Here is a 16,285-nt window from a genome sequence, read left to right as displayed (position 1 = left end):
AGTTGCCCAGGCAGGTCTCGAACCCGCGGGCTCAGGCAATTCACTCACCTCAGCCTCCCAAAGCACGGGATTACAGGCTGAGCCACCAAGCCCAACTGAAAAAAAATTTTTTAATTAGCCAGGGGGAGAGGGGCTGCAGAGTAGGGGACATGATAACAAGTGCCTATATTCTTAGCTACCCTAGGAGCTGAGGCAGGAAGATCACTTGAGCCCATGAATTTTGAGGCTACACTGAGCTATATGATTGTACTACTGCACTACAACCTGGGCAACACAGTGAGACCCCATCATTAAAAAATAAAAACAGGCCTGGTGCAGTGGCTCAGTCTGTAATCCTAGCACTTTGGGAGGCCGAGGTGAGAGGACTGTCTGAGTCCAGGGGTTCGAGATCAGCCTGGGCAACTTGGTGAGACCTTGTCTCTACAATAAATCAAAAAGTAAGCTGGACATGGAAGTGTGCACCCGTAGTTCCACTGAGGTGGAAGGATCGCCTGAGCCCAGCAGGTCCAGGCTGTAGTGGCCGTGAGTGTGCCACTGCACTCCAGCCTGGGTGACAGAGTGAGACTCCAACTCTAAATAAATAAATAATAAAAATTGCTTCTCAAGTCAAAAACTGTAAAACTTTCCATTTGTTCCCAGGACCTTGGTTTGGACATCTGTAAATAAAGGTAACTAGGCAGAAATCTCAACTCCCATTCATCTCTAAGATTCTATAAGAACTCAAATCCTTTTCCAGAAGAGGTGTGCCAAGGGATCTTGATGGGGGCATTGGCTTTCATTAGGAGTTTGAGTGTGGTGCTCACCCTGCTCTTGCCCAGCTAAGTGTCCCATATCCCACAAGCCCAAGTTCACCCTATTCATGGCAGGAGTTCCCTGTATCCACATACAGTGCCTGCTCCCTAATAGCTACTAGTTTAGGTAAGTCTCTGCTAAATAGATTTCATCTGATAGGATGGTGGATTTCTCTTAAAAGTTTGTTTCCTGTGGTCCAGCTTGGGATGTCTTACTGTACATCTTTTTTTGTATGCATATAGTGTTGGTCAAAATGAGGTTTATAAGCTTTACATTATGACAAACCTAATTCAAAATAAAACTGCCTACCCCCAAAACATGGCTTTTCCACTAACAATCATGGGAATATTGCTGACATTGAGGCCATCATTTGGCATGGCAAACACCAGGTAGGGATATTGGGAGAAGTAGTTATAATGTTTACAGTATTCCCCCTTATCCACAAAGGATACATTCCAAGATCCCTGCTGGATGCCTGAAACCTCAAGTCAAAAACTGTAAAACTTTCCATACCCTCTCTTCTCTACACACACACACAGAGGACCCAAAACAAACTGGAATTTATTTATAAAAAACTGTGTATTTATTCTTACATGCTAAAACTTCAGTCACCTTCAAAGAACTCTTCATCTGATGCAATACACCTAATCAAGATTTTTTTTCCACTGCTCAAAACAGTTTTTGAGCGTCAATTATGATGCCTTTTAGAGTTTTTGGTTTTTGTTTCACCTCTTTCACATCAGCAAAATATTTCCCTTTGAGAACATTTTTTATCCAGGGAAACAAAAAAAAGGTTGCTCAGAGCATGTTTGGGTGAACAGGGAAGGTGAGGCATGGGGTCATACCATTTTTGGTCAAAAACTGTTGAACACGCAGTGCAGTGTGGACAGGTGCACTCATAAATCATCCATCGTGAAATGTGCAAATGTGTTGAAAGAATTTCCCAAAAAAATTCACTGAAGCTGAACGCAGCTCAGAACAACGCTAGCTGGTATGCTGATGTCCATGAGTTCCTAGAACACTTACCTAGAGGGGGAAGCTTATACTACAAGGGACTAGCCCTCCAAAAGATAATTCTGGGATTTTTTGGGGTTCCCCTCTCATTCACACACACACACACACACACACACACACACACACACACACACGTATATAGTATACATATATACCCACAATAAAGTTTAATTTATAAATTAGGCACAGTAGGCTGGGTACAGTGGCTCATACCTATAATACCAGCACTTTGGGAAGCTGAGGCGAAAGGATTACCTGAGCCCAGGGGTTCGAGACCAGCCTGGGCAACTTGGTGAGACCTCATCTCTACAATAAATCAAGAAAAATTAGCTGGGCGTGGTAGTGCACACCTGTAGTTCCAGCTACTTGGAAGGCTGAAGAGGAAGGATCACCTGAGCCTAGCAGGTAAAGGTTGCGGTGGCCATGAACATGCCACTGCACTCCAGTCTGGATGACAGAGTAAGACTCCAACTCAATAAGCACAGAAAAAGATTAACAATAACTGGTAACAAAATGTGACAATGTAAAAAATACATTGTAATAAAAGTTATGTAAATATTTTAGGAACTCAAGTTCTCTTTCTCAAGTAACACTCATATCTCAGAATTCCCTTTTTGAATTTGTCTGCTAGCCGGGCTCGGTGGCTCAGCCTGTAATCCTACGCCTTTGGGAGGCTGAGGTGAGTGGACTGCCTGAGCCCGCAGGTTCAAGACCCACCTGGGCAGTGAGACCTCATCTCTACAATAAATCAAAAAATCAGCCGGGCCTGGTAGCACATGCCTGTAATTCCAGCTATGCAGAAGGCTGAGGCAAAAGGATCTCCGGAGCCCAGCAGGTAGAGGCTGCGGTGGCTGGGAGCAGCCACTGCACTCCAGTCTGGGCGACAGAGTGAGACTCCAACTCAAAAAAAAAAAAAAGAATTTGTCCGCTATGAGGATCTTTCAATCATAATCATCTACTATATTCAAGATAGTGTGCTAAGTACTGTAGAGTTTCCCAACCACCCAGACAGGACTTGGGGCAGCTAGAGTACTGGGCCACTAGTCTCCAGAGGTACAACCTGGACCATTTACCCCAGTGTTCTTCAAAGATTTCTTGTGTGTGCCATTATATGAAAAAAGTATCTGCCTTCAAAGAAGTTACAACTCAGTAAAAGGAACGACAAGTACTCAAATAACTGTATTAAAAGGCAGTAAAAATAAGAGTATCAAGGGTGGTTCAAATATCCCTCAATTAATACAGCCATTATGAAAACTGTAAGGAGATTCCTTAAAAAACTAAAAATAAAATTACCATAGAACCCAACAATCCCACGTCTAGGTATTTACCCTAAAGATCTGAAACCAGTTTGTCAAAGAGAGGTCTGCCGCAGCCCTATGTACACTGCAGCACTATTCACAATAACCAAGTTATGGAGTCCACCCAAGTGCCCATCAACAAATGAATGGATAAATAAAATGTGTTATATACACACAAGGGAATACTATTCAGCCTTTAAAAAGAAGAAACTTCTGTCATTTGCAGCAACATGGATGGAACTGGAGAACATTATGTTATGTGAAATATGCCAGACACAGAAAGACAAATATCACATGTTCTCATTTACGTGTGGACTCTAAAACAATGAAACTCACAGAAGCAGAGTAAAATGGTAGCTACAGACACTCTGGGGGCTGGAGGAGATGGAGACATAATGGTCAAAGGGTACAAAATACCAGACAGGAGGAAAGAGTTTGGTTTTGGGGAGGTTTTTTTGTTTGTTTTTTTAGATCTATTACACAACGTGGTGAATAGTGTATTATACATTTCAAAATTGCTGAATAAATGTCAAATGTTCACTACACAAAATAATAAATGATTATTAATTTTGCTTGATTTAATTATTCTACACTGTATTCATGAATCCTAACATCACTTTGTACCCCATAAATGCATACAAATTGTCAATTTACAATAAAAAAGTTTAATCCTCTTGAAGAACCCACTGTTCCTGCATTTTTGCTTTCTTTCATGTAAGTCCTTTTCCTAGTCATTCCCCACCCCTGTATCTGTATCACTGTCACCTCTCACTCTGCAATCAGTCTGCACTCTGTACTCCCTGACTCAAGACTCCTGATAAGACTCTCTGACGATTCTCACCTTGCTTTTCCACTCGGTGTCCCTTCATCCCTCATTTGTTTGGGGCAGCATCGTATTAACTCTGGTTCATCTGTGCTTGCTCTGTAAACATCGTCTTTTTCACATGTGTATTCTCTCCTTTACTGTGACAGCAAAGGCCATGTTATTAGTTGAGCACTGCCTCCCTGTAGTCAGTACACAATGATTTTAATTACTACCTGCTGCCAAATAGAAATATATTTTTAAGGGAAATTGGTCTTGGTATCTAAATGTGGGGAATACAGGAAAGGGTGGCAAAGGAAAGGACCACAATCTACTAAGTACGTCCAGTGTTAAACTTATAGTTTTTCATTTAATCCTTACAATAACATTTCAAAGCAGGCATTGTTATCTCGACTTTACGGGTAAGGAGAGTAAGGCTCAGAGGGACTCACTCATGGCTAGCCAATGCCAGAGCCAGGGCCAGAGTCAGCTCTGGTTCCCATGCTTCTGCAGTAACACCAGGGAGCTGCTGCATTGGAGCCCAAGATCCACAAGCCCCAGCTCCCACATGAGACAGCTGGGAGAGCAGAGGCCCAGAACCAGAGGCTTGAGTCAGCTCTGCTGCTTACTGGTTGGAGAATCCAGCTACTTAACCTCCCCAAGCCTCAGCTGAAAATAATACTTATCCTTGTCACAACTGCAGGAGCTACTGTAGGTGAAAATGATATGAAATAAAGTTCTAAACAGAGTTCAAATATTATTATTCTCTCTGGCTTGCAAAGATGTCAAACTCAACAAGAAAAAGACTTGAGCACCCAGCACCTAAGGATTTTCTACCTTGTCTCTTTGTTACAAACTCCCATTGCCTCTTACAGGCATTTGACCCTCCCCTTGTCTTTTGACCATGAAAACTTATCTCCTTGGGGCAACACTTTCAGGTCCACTCCCACTGTGGGAGCTTCTCTGTCCTCTCAATAAATCCTGCTTTCTCAAAAAAAAAAAAAAAGAAAGAAAGAAAGAAAAGAAAACTTATCTCCTTTCTGGCTGACAACACAAAACCACCTCACTATGGGGGATACAACTTTAACACTTTACGCAATAGGTCAAATGACAACAACCTGAAAATTTTATCCAAATTTAAGTTGATGATTACAATTACAAAATTGTACGAGTATATTCTTATTTTTCAGATCCTGTGGTAAACAAAAAGTGGCCACTGTGAGAGTGTAGACAAACCATCCTACGCTAATAGAATTGAAGGCCAGATCAGCCATGGGAAGAAAATTCAATGCTCTTTAAATGTCACAGATTATTTCCATTATACTGACAACCTGAGTTTATAGTTTAAAAGCAAAAAAAAAAAAGTACGAAGACTTTGGAACAGCCTATTATTTCTGGATTTAGAGAACTGCTATGGCTATTCATAATCATCCTTTTCTTTGAACATCTGACACTAAACTTTGACTGAACCCCATTATAAATCATCTCATGGCATACCCTAATGACAGACTCCCTGAAACAGAACACTAAAATAAGAACTTCAGGCCGGGTTTGGTGGCTCAGCCTATAATCCCAGCACTTTGGGAGGCCGAGGCGAGTGGATTGCCTGAGCCCGCCGGTTCAAAACCAGCCCGGGCAACTTGGCGAGGCCTCGTCTCTACAATAAAATCAAAAGCCAGCCGGGCGCGGTAGCGTGCACCTATAGTTATAGCTATTCAGAAGGCTGAGGTGGAAGGATCGCCAGAGTCCAGCAGGTCGACGCTGGAGTGGCCGTGAGCATGCTGCGGTACTCCAGCCTGGGCGAGGAAGTAAGACTCCAACTCGAAAAAATAAAATAAGCCGGGTTTGGTGGCTTAGCCTGTAATCCCGCACCTTTAGGAGGCTGAGGTGAGTGGAATGCCTGAGCCCGCGGGTTCGAGACCCGCCTGGGCAACTTGGCGAGACCTCATCTCTACCATAAATCAAAAATTAGCCAGGTATGGTAGCATGCACCTGTAGTTCCAGCTACTTGGAAGGCTGAGGAGGAAAGATTGCCGGAGCCAGCAGGTCGAGGCTGCACTGTACTCCAGTCTGGGCAACAGAGTGAGACTCCAACTCAAAAAAAAAAAAGAACTGGGCTAGAGGCAACAGGTTTAGCCTAAGCACACAGGATTTAATTTAGACACTAAGGAGAACTTCCTTGATGGTAAGAGGGTACAGGAGCATTTCTTAAATTTTTTTCTTTATCGTGGTAAAATATATATGTGTAACATAAAATTTACCATTTTAACCTTTTTTTTTTTTTTTTTGAGTTGGAGTCTCACTCTATCATCCAGACTGGAGTGCAGTGGCCACTTCCGGCCACCGCAGCCTCGACCTGCTGGGTTCCAGTGATCCTTCCGCCTCAGCCTTCCAAGTAGCTGGAATCACAGGCATGCGCTACCACACCTGGCTGATTTTTTTATTTATTGTGGAGATGAGGTCTCGCTGCCCAGGCGGGTCTCGAACCCGCAGGCTCAGGCAATCCACTCAACTCAGCCTCCCAAAGGCGCGGGATTACAGGCTGAGCCACCGAGCCCAGCTTAACCTTTTTTTTTTTTTTTTTAAATCAGAGTCTCACTCTGTTATCCAGCCTGCAGTGCAGTGGCACACTCACGGCCACCGAAGCCTCAACCTGCTGGGCTCAGGTGATCCTCCCACATCTGCCTTCTAAGTAGCTGGAACCACAGGCATGTGCCACCACACCAGCTAAGTTTTCTGATTTTAACTGTAGAGACAAAGTCTCACCAAGTTGCCCAGGTTGGTCTTAAACCCCTGGACTCAGGCAATCCGCTCACCTCTACCTCCCAAAGTGCTGGGATTACAGGCGTGAGCCACCGTGCCCGGCTTCATTTTAACTTTTTATTTTTTTGAGTTGGAGTCTCACTCCTTCGCCCAGGCTGGAGTGCAGTGGCACGCACACTCATGGCCACCCCAGCGTCAACCTGCTGGGCTCCAGCGATCCTTCCACCTCAGCCTTCCAAGTAGCTGGAACTATAGATGCACGCTACTGCGCCCAGCTATTTTTTTATTTTATTGTAGAGACGAGGTCTCACCAAGTTGTCTGGGCTGGTCTCGAACCCGCGGACTCAGGCAATCCACTCGCCTCAGCCTCACAAAGCGCTGGGATTACAGGCTGAGCCACCAAGCCCAGCCCATTTTAACTATTTTTAAGTGTTCAGTTCAGTAGCATTAAGTACAGTCACAATGTTGTACAACATCACAACTATTTATTTCCAGAACTCTTCATCATCCCAAACGAAAATTCTGTACCCATTAGTAACTCAACCCCCCTCCCTGCATCCCCTGGTAACCTACACTCTGTCTCTATGAATTTGACTATTCTAGATACCTCACGTGAGGGGGGAACCCCAAAAAACCCAGAATTGTTTTTTGAGGATGGGCCCCTTGTAGTACAGGTTTTTCCCTCTAGATAAGTGTTCCAGGAAATCATCAACATTGATATATCAGCATTGTTGTGAGAGGCTACATTTGGCGTCAGTGAATTTTTTTGGAGAACACATTTGCCCATTTCATGACAGATGGTTTATGAGTGCACCTGCCCACACCACACTGAGTGTTCAGTAGTTTTTGACCAAAAACGACACGACCCTCATGCCCCTTCTTCCCTATTCACCCAGTTTCACCCTGAGTGACTTTTTTCTGTTGTTGTTTCCCCAGATGAAAAAAGTACTTAACAGCCGGGCTCAGTGGCTCAGCCTGTAATCTTGTGCTTTGGGAGGCTGAGGAGTGGATTGCCTGAGCCCGCAGGTTCGAGACCTGCCTGGGCAACTTGGCGAGACCTCATCTCTACAATAAATTTTTAAAAAATTAGCCAGGCGTGATAGCGCACGCCTGTAGTTCCAGCTACTTGGAAGGTTGAGGTGGAAGGATCACCGGAGCCCAGCAGGTCGAGGCTGTGGTGGCTGGGAACGTGCCACTCACTCCAGTCTGGGCTACACAGTAAGACTCCGACTCAAAAAAAAAAAAAAAACCAGAAAAAAGTACTTAAAGGGGGAAACGTTCTGCTGATATAGAAGAGGTGAAACAAAAAATGTCAGAAGTACTAAAAGGCATCAAAACTGACAAGTTCAAAAACTGTTTTGAGCAATGGAAAAAGTGTCTTGATAGGTGTATTGCTTGTAGGTGACTGAAGTTTCAACATGTAAGAATAAATACACAATTTTTTATAGATAAATTCCAGGGTTTTTTTTTGTTTTGTTTTTTTGTTTTTTGAGTTGGAGTCTCACTCTGTCGCCCAGACTGGAGTGCAGTGGCCGCTCCCGGCCACCGCAGCCTCGACCTGCTGGGCTCCGGCAATCCTTCTGCCTCAGCCTTCCAAGTAGCCGGAACTACAGGCATGCACTACCACGCCTGGCCGATTTTTTGATTTATTGTAGAGATGAGGTCTCGCTGCCCTGGCGGGTCACGAACCCACGGGCTCAGGCAATACACTCACCTCAGCCTCCCAAAGGCGCGGGATTACAGGCTGAGCCACCTAGCCCAGCAATTCCAGGTTTTTTTTGAGTCCCTCCTTGTATAAGTGGAACCACACAATACAATACAGTACTTGCCCTTTTGTGACTGGCTGGTTTTACTTAGCACAATGTCTTCAAGATCCATCCATGTTATAGCATGTATCAGAATTTCATTCCTTTTTCAAAGCTGAAGAATATTCCAATGTGTGCACATACCACATCTTGTTTATCCCCTCATCTGCTGATAGACACCTGAGTTGTTCCCACCTTTGGCTCTAGGAGTAGTACTTCTTTGACCACTGGTGTACAAGTATCTGATTGAGTCCTTCCCCACTTTTGATTCTTTTCAGCTAGAGGTGAAATTGGTGGATCATCATCTATGTTTACTTGATATTTTCAGGAACCGCCAAACTCTTTTCCTCAGGAAAAGAGGATATGAAGTCAACGACTAGGAATACTAAAGACAAGCAAATGGTGGCCTGAGTGGATCTGTGCCACAGAAACACTAGAGCACCCTGGCTCCCTGTACTGGGCAGAATAGGCACACATGGGTTTTGGAGGCACATGCTGGTTGTGTCTCTTAAGAAGAAAATACTGTAGTTCTTTTTGGCCTCACAAGAACCTGAGCCTCAATGGCCACCACTGTCCTCTCTGCTCCGGCTGCCAAGAGTGACAAGACACACACATACCCAGAGACTGCTGAGCAAGAACGGAAACAGACACTTTCCATTAAGCCAGGTCCAGTGGGATCTGCTAATCTATCAGAGCCTCATTCCCCACGGCAGCCTCTCTCTTATCTTCCCAGGCTCTGGTTCTGAGAGACTCTCTCCAAAAGCAATCACTGGCTGCCAGGGCCAGAAGCCAAGGAGGAAATAAGGGCCCAAGAACAGACATCACCCACCCCAAACCCTGATCACTACTATTATCCCAGTTTGCTAGATTTACCAACTGCCTTTACTCTTTGTACCTGGGTATGCTGCTAGGACATTGTTTTCTCTACCACTTTGCACTCCTCATTTGCATCTTTCTAACTTCTGGGTGCCCAGGGCTCTTTCTTCTATCCTTTTCAGTAATCACTATGAAAGAATAAAAACCCACCTAGGTTCAAATACAAACTCTGCTGTTGAACAAACTGCAATTTCAGGAAAATCACCTCCAATCTCTAAACTCCTGTCTCCTCCTCTGGTAAACTAGGGAGAAGTCCCCAGCACAGTAGCAGACGTTAAGCAAGTTCCCACAAATAATAGCTCAGTGCCCCTTCCCTTTAGCTAAATCCACTGCAGGTAACGTAATTATTTGGTTATTAGAAATGTCAAAAATTAGTGAAAATTCAATCTCAGAGCTTCAAATTTTCCACTACCTAGATAAATAATCTGAAAGTAGTGATGACACTGATCCAGATAACCCTAAAATCTGCCTGTGTTTTAGAAAATACACTAAATGAGAGAAAACTCTTAAAGCAGATTTATTCTTCTAATTTTGACTTTTCATATCCTAATTTTGGAAGCTTGCATCTGCTCAGCCCATGACACTAACCCAAGTAGTTCGGACTGAGCAAAAGGGAAAATAGGGGAAAGGAGGGGATGATTACCCATTCTTTTTTTTTTTTTTTTTTGAGTTGGAGTCTCACTCTGTCACCCAGACTGGAGTGCAGTGGCCGCTCGCGGCCACTGCAACCTCAACCTGCTGGGCTCCGGCGATGCTTTCACCGAATTACAGGCATGCGCTACCACGCGCGACTGATTTTTTGATTTATTGTAGAGATGAGGTCTCGCTGCCCAGGTGGGTCCCAAACCCGCAGGGTCAGGCAATCCACTCACCTCAGCCTCCCAAAGGCGCGAGATTACAGGCTGAGCCACCGAGCCCGGCTATGATTACCCATTCTAACAATCACTCCTAATTCCTCACACAGATCAAAAGCCAAATGAATTTAACTCTGGAATGTACCTGGAGGAAGAATTTGGTCCTATCTTGACTGCAGATAACTGTATGATCTGACCCAAATCAAACCAATCAAACTCTCTCTCCTGGAAAACCAGAATTGGGACTAAGATTGTAGTTTACTCTGGCTTGACCACAACAAGGAAGGAAATAAAAACCAAGAAGATGTGGGTAACCATCTTTCACCTGCAACAAAGGTTAAGAAGCTTAACCAGGGTGGGCTCGGTGGCTCAGCCTGTAATCCCGCACTTTGGGAGGCCGAGGTGAGTGGATTGCCTGAGCTGGCAGGTTCGAGACCTGCCTGGGCAACTCGGAGAGACCTCATCTCTACAATAAATCAGAAAATTAGCCGGGCGTGGTAGTGTGCACCTGTAGTTCCAGCTACTTGGAAGGCTGAGGCAGAAGGATGGCTGGAGCCCAGCAGGTCGAGGCTGCGGTGACCAGGAGTGACCACTGCACTCCAGTCTCCAACTCAAAAAAAAAAAAAAAAAAAAAAAGAATGGGTAATCATCCCCTCCTTTCCCCTATTTTCCCTTTTGCTCAGTCCGACAGAGTGAGACTCCAGCTCAAAAAAAAAAAAAAAAAAGAAGAAGCTTAACCAGAGGAAACTGGCCCAGAGAAAGAATGAATCAAATGTGCGAAGAGCAGCTATGTGGATCCCCAATGGAACTCCAGGTCTCGATGCCAGGTCCTTTCTGAGGTACCACAGTTATTTATGATGCCTTACCATTTAAGCTAACTCCAGTTGGCTTTTGACACTTGCGACCAATGAAATCTAACTCATCCCCAATCTGTTCTGCCTCCTGTATCCTCTATATGAATGGTACCACTGCCCTTCCAGCTTCCTGAGGCAAAGGCAGGGAGGTCAGGCTCTAATGCTCTCCTTCACTGTGACATCTAGTCAACCCTCTAGCCTTATCATTCTACCTCCTAAACACACCTCGATCCTCCAGTTCTTTCCATCCCCTGCTACTCCCTCATCCAGACCACCAGCCTCTCTCATGTTGTGTCTCTGCCAGTCTTGCTTCCTCCAAGTTTCTCACTTTGTGTTCAGAGAATTCTTGCCTTTAAGGGCTCTTCGCTAACCCAGAACAAAGTAGAATGACCTTAGCATGGCCTCCAAAGCCCATTATCATCTGGCTTCTCTCCCCCCCACCATCCTCACCCCACTATGTGCCTCAGCCACTGTGCCTTGCTCACTTAAGGTTCCCCAAAGGTATTTTCCAGGCTTTTGTACATTCTGTTTCCTCTGCTGTGCTCCTCCCCACTCTTCCCCTTTCTCCGGCTAACTCCTACTCATCCATCCTAACTGTTTAGACATCTCCCCCTCCTAGAAGCCTCCTCAACCTCCTGAGAGTAGATTAGTGCCCACTAGATGTACCCCCATGGCACCAGCTCTATCATGGTTCTTCTTTGACTTAACCAAAAATCTATTTTCTTGTCGGTTTCACCTGGTAGACTATAAGCTCCTTTTGGGCGGGGTCTACCAAGTCCACTAGATATTTGTACTCTTAGCTCCAGACACAAAGCAGCAGCTCAATATCAGTTAAAGAGTTCAGAGTTAATTACTTCTACTTCAATACCAAACTCTAAAGGGAAGTGATTTAAGAAAACCTAATTCATTCCTTCAAACTGCACTAAGAGCCTACTAAGTACAAGATGTAGAGCTTAGAATCAGAGGTTAGAACTGAAGAGGACACAGCTCTTTTAAGGACGAAGGTCACCCTCACCTGACCATCTTGAATATTCTTAGGCTACTTTTCTCCAGGAATTTTAAGTCCAGAGAATAAAACTACCAACTTGAACATAACAAAAATGGGAAACTGAACCAGCCAAGGGCTAAGATTTTAATTAGACATGTCACTGTCCACCTCAGAAATTTAATGAATTATACTTACAAAGAAGGGATAGTGGTAGGAGTCTTCAGAGTTTTCTGCCACTTCAGCCAACCTAAATGGCAGATTCTACAGTGTCTGCCAGAAACTCTTTCTAATGGTACAGTCATAGAGCTAGAATGGAGCCTTTCCACTGTCACTATGGACTATCTTCCTTTGTCTCATTCAGGAATCTTTGTCACAGGTTAAATCAAGGCCATGGTATGCTTCAGGGGAGCAATAAAAAATTGTTTTGTTTTTGGTTTTTTTTGGATCTTAGTCTTTGGAGTGGCAGACTCAGGTGTGAAAGTAGGGGGAAGTGACATGGAAAAAGTTTGTAATCCGTTAAGGGGAGAGATCCTGGAACCTCCTTCCATGAAGAATCCACACTGATTTGAGTTCATGCACTTAGAAAGTATTTATGGAGTACTCAGTATGTGCACAGCACTGTTTTAACCATTAGGGAGTGTAGCAGTGAATTAAAAAAAAAAATCTCTGCCTTCATGGAGTTTGTACACTAGTGGAAGAAAGGTAAATAAAATATTTAATATGATAGATGATGTTGAGTGCCACAGAGAAGCATAAAACTAAGAGGGGGAGTGGGAAATAATAGATGATAGGAAGCTGCAATTTCTTTTTTTTTTTTTTTGAGTCAGAGTCCTACTCTGTCTCCCAGGCTGGAGTGCAGACAGTGAGTCTCGACCTGCTGGCCTCAGCCTTCCAAGTAGGTGGATGGAACTACAGGTGTGCACCACCATGCCCAGCTAATGTTTTGATTTATTGCAGAGATGAGGTCTTGCCAATTTGCCCAGGCTGGCCTTGAACCCCTGCGCTCAGGCAATCCTCTTGCCTAAGTCTCCCAAAGTGCTGGGATTAAGGGTGTGAGCCACCCTGCCCCGCAGAAGTTGCAATTTCAATAGGCACACTAGGGACTTCCTCCGTGAGAACAGGCCAAGTGTTAGGCCAAACCCTGAATGAGGTGAGGGAGAGAAAACTAGGCAACCTGGGGGAAGAAATCTAAGGGGACAACAAATGCAGAAAAGGGAAATGGCCCCTGGGCAGAGTTGGAAGTTGGAAGACAAAAACACCTCTCCGCAGGTTACTCTAAAACACTCCCAACCCCCACACTTAATGTCTCCTTTATCCCCAAAGCACGACCTCCAGAAGAGGCCTTGTGGATGTTTTTCTGCTCCAACATATACTCAGAAACTGCCTGAGCTCAGATGCCTCTTCTAGAAATAGCACCCAAGTGTCCTACTTCACCTAGGTTGGACAATAGCTAAACGGTGAAACTGAAGCATAGGTCTGAGGTTCAGAGCCAGCTCTTCCATCACCCTTTACCAGGTAAGACCTTATATGCTAGACACCTGTTTCTCGGTACAAAACAGTATGTAGTCAGAGTTCTGTCATCATTGAAGAAAAGGGCCAAAGCATGACAAATGCTCTACACTCAACAAATATTCCATTTCTTCTCTAGCTCCCCTCAAAACAGAATCCAGGATTCCTATCTTCTCCCTGCAGGCCCGATGCTTTTAAGTTCACTGGCAAAGGAAAAGGTTGGTCCCAGACGTTCAGCATGGGTTCGGGAGTCCTGTCTTCTGTCACTTCTTCATTCTATTCTCAGTACGGAAAGGGGGAAAGCCAGCCTGCAGTGAAGATGCAAAGAGAAAGCGGAACCGAGTGTCCCTAGTCCTGGACATGGGCCTGTCAGCGCCAGGTGATGACGAGATGTGGCCCTTCTGCAGACAAGCCCAGCTTCGAGAAACACACAGGGGCGCACACCCTAACTCCTCAAAGTTGACAAACTTCCGCTCGATCAATCGCACCGTAAGCGGATTCCAGGAACCTGGCATCAACGGATGCGTTTATAGGAAGGAGTCCCGTAATCTGCACAAGTCCCTCCTACGGCTGAGCTCAAATCCGACGGGTAGATTAGGGGTGCCCTCCCCGGCTACTCACATCTCCTTTATGCAGCTCCGGTGCCGCGATCTTCACGGGCTCTTTCCTCTTCTTTGGCTTGGGAAGCCCCGGGGGGGGCCCGGCACCGCCAATTGGAGGGGGTAGACTGAGGCCAGGGCCTCGGGGCGAGGGCAGCCCCAACCTCAGCCCCTCCCCAACTCCCGCCGCTTCAGCCGGGCTCACGCCTGGAGGTGGGGGGAAGCCTCCCAGGCCAAAGGGCAAGGGGGGAGGAGGCTGAAGTCTGGGGTCACCGGAGGGTAGGGGCAGCAAGAGCGGCGGGGGGAAGGCTGGGGCCAGCATCTGAGGGGGCGGAGGCAGCAAGGCCGGACCCTTGGGTGCGGGGAGAGAAGCGAACAAGCCCCCTAAAGTGGGCCCAGATATAGGGGCCGCCGCCTCCTCTTCCTCCGGCTCAGGCTCAGCCTCATCCGGCTCACTCTCATCGCTGCTGGCGTAAGCAACCAGCGACATGGCGCCTCCGCCTTTGGGGCGCCCTTGCCGGCAGACAAGGCCTACTTGAGACCGGGGATGCCCGGAGGCCTAGTAGGCCCCGCCACTCAGCTGGGCGGGGAGGCGAAAAGTCCGTCTGCTCCGTACTCTAGGGCTAGTCCCGGCAGAAGCCCATGGCTACGGGTGATTTCCACCGAATAAAGCTTCCCTCTTCACTTAAGCTCCTAGTCCCGGGCAACTACACACAGCTAATGGCCGCCGAGTCACTCCGCCTCCTCCTCGCCTCACCAACATAGGAACTACAACTCCCACAGAGCACTTTGGGCACTGCCCCATTCTTTGTCGCATATACCTCAGCGCAAGGCACGAAGGGAGATGGAGTCCGAGGAAAGATTAAGGGGCGCGCAGAAAGGCAGGAGGGAAGCCCGCCTCTGACGCAAGGGTACCTGGGATGTGTGGTTCCCCCCCCCCCCCCCCCGCCCCGACAATTCCTACATGACTACAAACCCCAGTGGTCACCGCAGTAGTCATCGAGACGGGTAGGAAAGCATTTCGGTACTTGAAGTTCCCTAGAGTAGCCCCTTGGGCGCTAAGATTTCTGGGAGGTGTGGTGCTCTTAGAAGCTGCAAGTGCTGTCGGGAATGACAGGGAGTCTGGGAAGGTGGCGGATCAAGGAAAATTGCTTAAAGGAAAAGTGATCTATAGATGTACTATGAAGCTCCGGAGCCGGCTGGGACTGGGAATTAGAATAAGACACCCCCAAGAGAGCCAGAGCCCGAGGACCTGTACGAAATTGGGCTGCAAGCCAGAAAGAAGCAAGGCTGCAGGCCTAATAACATGCATCTGAGAGCTGAAATTAATGTGACGTAACAGGAAGAGGTGCTCCCCCTTGCCATGACCAGGCTGCACATCCAGAGCACGCCCTACCCTGGAACCTTGGACCTGGCCTCCCTCTGCAGCAGCCCGTGAGAGAGAAGATGGGCAAGGCTGGCAGCCAGGGCTGGGTACTTGGGGTTAATCCCTTCTCAGCTCAGTGGGGGTAAATAGGCTGACTGGGCCCAGGCCCTTTCACAGCTCTGAGTCCATACTTGCCTGTGTACCCGACCTATCAGTCTGCAGGTGTCCTTTGTATCTGTTTATGTCTGTGAGTGCTGCTTCTTATGTCTTCGTGTGTGACCTTGTTACATGTCATTGTGCGTGCCTTTCATACCCATCCACGTGTGTGGGCGTCCCTTTCCACGTCATTTACATCTGCCTGTGATGGTGTGGTCTGCACCTGTCCTGCACTGCCTGCCTGTGATTTTGTGTCCTTTCCTGTTTATCCATCTTGTTCTTGTTTGCCTGTGACTGAGTTCCCTCTACTTGTCAACCCTGTCTCTGTGTGTCCTGCTAATCTACCTCTGTGTGGGTACCACCTTCATGCTCCCTGAGAGTAGAAAATTCTCTTGGGCTCAGCCCAAGAAAGCTGAAGAAGAAGTTAGAAAAGATGAGGGGGAGAGACAATGATGATGACAACAACGCAGGACAGTGGAAGGCCCAAGCTTGACTCCTCCATCAGAAAAGCCTAATATGGGGCCCCTCCTCCCAACCCTCTCATGTGTCTAAATCGCACCCTGCCTTCAGAGACAAATTCATATACCATCTCTCCTGGAAGCCTCCTTA

The 16,285-nt window shown here is 46.5% G+C and overlaps 1 protein-coding gene across 2 annotated transcripts in view; it reads right to left on the bottom strand.

Annotated features, from left to right (window-relative positions):
- Positions 1-14,964, bottom strand: part of PRCC (papillary renal cell carcinoma (translocation-associated)) — a 34,851-nt gene extending 19,887 nt beyond the window's left edge. For both annotated transcript variants that reach the window (XM_008049794.2, XM_021708434.1), the window contains exon 1: positions 14,177-14,964. In XM_008049794.2, coding sequence (XP_008047985.1) covers positions 14,177-14,644 — 468 coding nt within the window. In that variant the 5' untranslated portion in view covers positions 14,645-14,964. The remainder of the gene's footprint in view (positions 1-14,176) is intronic.
- Positions 14,965-16,285: the final 1,321 nt, after the last annotated feature.

The sequence above is a fragment of the Carlito syrichta genome, unplaced genomic scaffold, assembly GCF_000164805.1.
Source record: "Carlito syrichta isolate Samal-C Ts95f unplaced genomic scaffold, Tarsius_syrichta-2.0.1 Scaffold136919, whole genome shotgun sequence".
NCBI classification, from domain to species: Eukaryota; Metazoa; Chordata; class Mammalia; order Primates; family Tarsiidae; genus Carlito; species Carlito syrichta.
Note: the sequence above shows the minus strand (reverse complement) of the source record. Positions and strands in the feature narration are given on the sequence as shown.